General features: G+C 35.8%; 1 protein-coding gene across 1 annotated transcript in view; it reads left to right on the plus strand.

The window, feature by feature from the left end:
* Positions 1 to 4,009, plus strand: part of ANKRD32 (ankyrin repeat domain 32) — a 39,652-nt gene extending 35,643 nt beyond the window's left edge. The window contains exons 16-17 of the mRNA XM_009330308.1: positions 362 to 579; positions 3,063 to 4,009. Of these exons, the coding sequence (XP_009328583.1) occupies positions 362 to 579; positions 3,063 to 3,547 (703 nt within the window). The 3' untranslated portion in view covers positions 3,548 to 4,009. The remainder of the gene's footprint in view (positions 1 to 361; positions 580 to 3,062) is intronic.
* Positions 4,010 to 4,669: the final 660 nt, after the last annotated feature.

Consider the following 4,669-nt stretch of genomic DNA (forward strand, 5'->3'; position numbering starts at 1 on the left):
AAAGGTAAGTTATTAATTTTCTCTACAGAGCTAAGAAATTAAGCCACATAAAGAACTGTATTAATATCTGTTTGGTAATAAAGTTTGTATTTATACTATTAAACTGTCTTTATTATTTTAAACAACACAAAATGAGGACTTCATGGCAAAAATTGAGGAAAGGTTAATTTATAGCTAAAGTGCGTTTTAACATCACATTTTCTATTGATTTTTAAAAATGCTATTTAATTTTTTTCAGATGTTTTTCAATAGAATTTCTTGTTTTGAAATCACAAGCTGCCACTGTAGCCATGATGAATACTAAAAAGTAAAGTGTTTTGCTGTCTAATGAATTACATTATTAGCATTTTAGTACTACTTCTGCTGTTTTAAAACTTCCCTTGATTTATAATTCAGACTATGCTGGCTGGACGCCTTTGCATGAAGCCTGTAACCATGGCAGCACAGTGTGTGTCCGTGAAATTTTGCAACGTTGTCCAGAGGTAGACCTGCTCAGTCAAGTGGACGGGGTGACTCCTTTGCATGATGCACTGTCAAATGGACATGTAGAAATTGGCAAGCTGCTACTTCAGCATGGGGGTGAGTGTATTTATGCTAAACTGGTTTAGGGAAATTATCCACTGTTCCGAGTCCATATGAAGTTCGTGGTGTTTTTCTTAATAGTTGCTTAAAATACAATGTTATTATGAAATATTTATTTTAAAACATTTTTAAGCCAAGCTGTTTTGGTCACAATAAAAATAATACTGTTTTCACACTTATCTTGATCAGCTGAATAGGAAATTAACCAGGATTTTCACATTTTTTTCCAATATGGTAATGTTTTTATTCTGCATTTTACACCATATGCATTGTAACTATATTCTCCAAACTCATTAATGAAGATAAAGATTACCTAGTCACCAGGCAAAGCTAAGGATTTTCTTTTGTTTTGATCTATTTTTACCACGATGCAAAAATAGATCAGTAAATCTCTATATAATCATGTATTTCAACATAAATTTGTTCAGCATTTATGAAAATTAATGTGATGGTCTTTGAAGAACACAATTAGCTTGGTAATTAGTTTAAGAAAGGAATCTATATTGTAATTGTGATAACTGCTGTTTAGGGATAATAGTGGGAGGGATGCCTTAGTTTCTAAAAAAAGATACATTGCCCCTTAGGCAGACAGATGATAAATGTTTTGAACAGTATTTTTTGTTCAGTGACAGGGAACTTGTGTCTTGTCTTGAAATATACTGTATCAATATAATTAACTTAGCATGTTTTTTTAAAAAACAACTGCAAAGAATGGTCTTGGGTATCAACTCTTCCTACTTTTAATTCATTTACTAAAATGAGTATTTGCGATATCCTTACCATTGACCTACTGTGTCAGTTTAATTTCTGTGCATTATATGCTGAGTCCAAATTTTTTCAATAAAAATCATTCTGCTTATAGCCATGAGGCAGAAGAATGCACTGTATTTAGATGGCCTATTACTTAATTAAGGTAGAGAAACAAAATTTTATTTCATTCTTGGCATAAGACACTGTATTTACAGTCTTCTCCTGCCCCCTAAAGGCTATTTCTGAGTCTGTTGTGCAAGCACCGGCTTATAATCAATACATTCCCCTGCAGTTCTACCTCTGTGTTTGCTGAGCTTCAGTTCTGTGGCTCCCAGGTGTTTTATATATCTCCTGAACCATGTATCTGACATGCCAAGCCAATACCTGGGCTCAGTTCAATCGGTCTAAGTGATGCAATAGCCAATATTATAGTAAGCCCAGCTCCTCAATTGGAAATGGCACTGCACTGACAGATGTGCATTTTTCCTAGGCTATTGTGAAGAATAGGTAGTGGATGATCCTGTTGTCCTAGGGGAAGAGCTCTACTTGCACTTGCATTCATCAAGGTTTTCTGGCAACTATAAGGCTGCGTGTACCCTTATCTTTGCCTTTGTCATACTCTGGGTTTTGGCCTGTCAAATAGCTGACAAGGCTATGGTAGAAAGCATGTTACCCATTCAGTGTGTGGATTTACTCAGCTCAATAATTTATAACGCATCTCTGCAAAAACTTTTTTCACTTTCTTTCTCCAAAAAACCTTCAGCCAAAATTTAATTATATTGCATAATCAGTGATGGCGTAAAGCAATACAGCTTTAATCACAGCAAAGTTAAAACCTCTAGTATGGATATGTAATGCGGTGAATTACCTTTTGTAATTAAAATATATTTCTGAAAATGTATTCAAGTTAAAATTGCATCATTACTTTAGTATAGTAGCCCAAATTTATGTAAGAAGATTCCTGATGCTTTCATCTTTGAAAAACACGACCTGCAGTGTGTTAACTGCCTTCATTTTTTTCTTACTGATACAGCCTTTCATAAACTTATCAAGACATCTGTAAACTATTTAAATATTAATAGCTCCATTGTACTAATAAACAGGAAATACCAAAAGATTGTAGTATAATCGGAACAAGTAAAACATGTCCCAATTACTTACTTTAAATCTATTTATTAGAGAAATTAATTTTTGCATTTCAGAAATCTGTTAAGACCAAATTTTGAAACTCGGTTGTTAGGGGAGACTAGGATTCCTACCTCAATAGTTTACCTTGCTGCCTAGCCTAGGAAAAGGTTGACCACACCATCCATAGTAACATGCCATTAATTTGGAGTCAGTGTCAGCAAATAACCTGGTCTATAAAATATTTAATGGAATTTTGCAACAGTAATAACATTACATTTTTACATACTCTTATGTGTTGTTACTTGAAATTTTAGGATAAGCAACATTTGCATTTCTTGTCCATTTCTATATGATAACCCTTGGCTTTTAACCTAGCAAAACTGGGAAGAAAATTAAGAAAATATAAAGAAACTGTTAAAAAGGTTCTCTCCACATGTTCTAGATTGTATTGCAAATGTGTAACTCATCAGTTACATCAACATAACTTAGTACGAAAAGGAATTTAAACAGACTCCTAGCTCCTGGCAAAAACCAAACCAAAATCTTGTTCGGCTGCCAAGTCAAATGTGCTGTTACTATTAATGTTTATATTTTCCCTGCAGGACCAGTCCTTCTACAGCAGAGGGACTCCAATGGAAAATTGCCACTGGATTATGTTGAGTCCGTACCAGTGAAGCAAGAACTTCTGAATGTTGTTCATCCAGAAGAGAACATTGAAAGCTTCTGTGAACACACAGAACAAGATTTTTGCAGTCAGCAGAGAGAACTGTGGTCGATTTTATTTAATAAGATGCTGCTGAATTTTTGTTCAGTTTATAATCTGTCTTCACCCTTTACTTTAACTCTCAGAGAGGTAGCTTGTTCAAATGTACTTCAAGTAATGGATCGTGATAACTGTAAGATGAAAAATACATTTTCTGCAGATTGGTTAGTAGATACATATTTTAGAGAGCTAGAAACTTTTCAAAACCTACCACAGTTTCTTCAAGAAATATCTGCAAACATGTTTTTTTTCCCTGGAGAACAGATGAAGGCTTTATTAGCAACTCTGGAAACTATGGTGGAGGCGTATCAGCTCTTTACTTAAATCTTTTTAACAGTTAGCTTCCAAACAAGTCACATTGATTGAATCTTGACTGTTAACCCTTGGTACTGGGCTAATGTTTTTTCCGGCAACTAGAGAAGTACAAATTTTACAGCCCTGCACGAGCCTTACATGTTAGTATCTCCCAAGTTGTTAAGACTTTCCTCTACCAGAACCTGGAATTCAGATGCATTGATTCAGTGCATTTTTTAGGCAAAATTTTTCCAATACCAATGCCTTCTAGTTGTCTGATGGATCTGGATGCATGTGACCACCTCAGGAGGGTGCTGTATCATTCACACAAAGTTAAACTTTGTATTTTCTGTCCTGGAAATCTTTGTTACCCATCTCATGCCACAATTCACTTTGGTTTCCAGAGGTAGTGAACTTAAAGTTAAACCGAGTTGAAACACTACAACAAGGAGTTTCTCCTTGAGAAAGTCTTGTGCCTACATCTTTTAATATCCTTTAATAAAACTGATATTATAAATATCTGTCATTAAACAAAAACATATGGAAAAGCAAATTCCTTCTATCCATTTTTGTCTTATTTATCCTTGTCTTGTAAAAATTAAAATTACATTGTGCAAATTAATTACATCTTGTAAAATTCAGAACAGAAGGTATTATATCTATGTTTACAGAATCAATGTACTAGCATTTCCCATGGCTTTGTTAGTTTGCTAGAAACAGTCAGACAAAGCCGTGTGGAAATCTCCCTCGTCAGCACCGCGGCGCTCACGGTCACATTCATTTGTGCAGTGACTGACTTGAGGAGACTGGCCCCGTATCGGGGGGCCAGTATCTTGGGTGATTCGCAAAGCTCCAGTGGGTACCACTGACTAGAGCTTTAAAACGATCGGGTCGTCTTGCTGCTTCCCAGGAGGGTGATGCTGCGAAGGGCCAAATCCGCCCTCAGCCTGACTTACGATGTCCTTGGCTCTGCTCTGGCTTGTGATGGTTTGCAGTGGTTTGATAAATCCATTACACTGGCAGTGTATAAAATATCTGGTAACACTCCTGGGATTCCCTCAGCTAAAGATGCCGGTGGAAGCAGTGGCACAAATCTAGTTATGTTGGCAGGGGAATTTACAAAGGATTAGACAAGACAGTTTAAGTATGTAC

This window comes from Pygoscelis adeliae, unplaced genomic scaffold (genome assembly GCF_000699105.1).
Source record: "Pygoscelis adeliae isolate BGI_AS28 unplaced genomic scaffold, ASM69910v1 Scaffold178, whole genome shotgun sequence".
NCBI lineage: Eukaryota > Metazoa > Chordata > Aves > Sphenisciformes > Spheniscidae > Pygoscelis > Pygoscelis adeliae.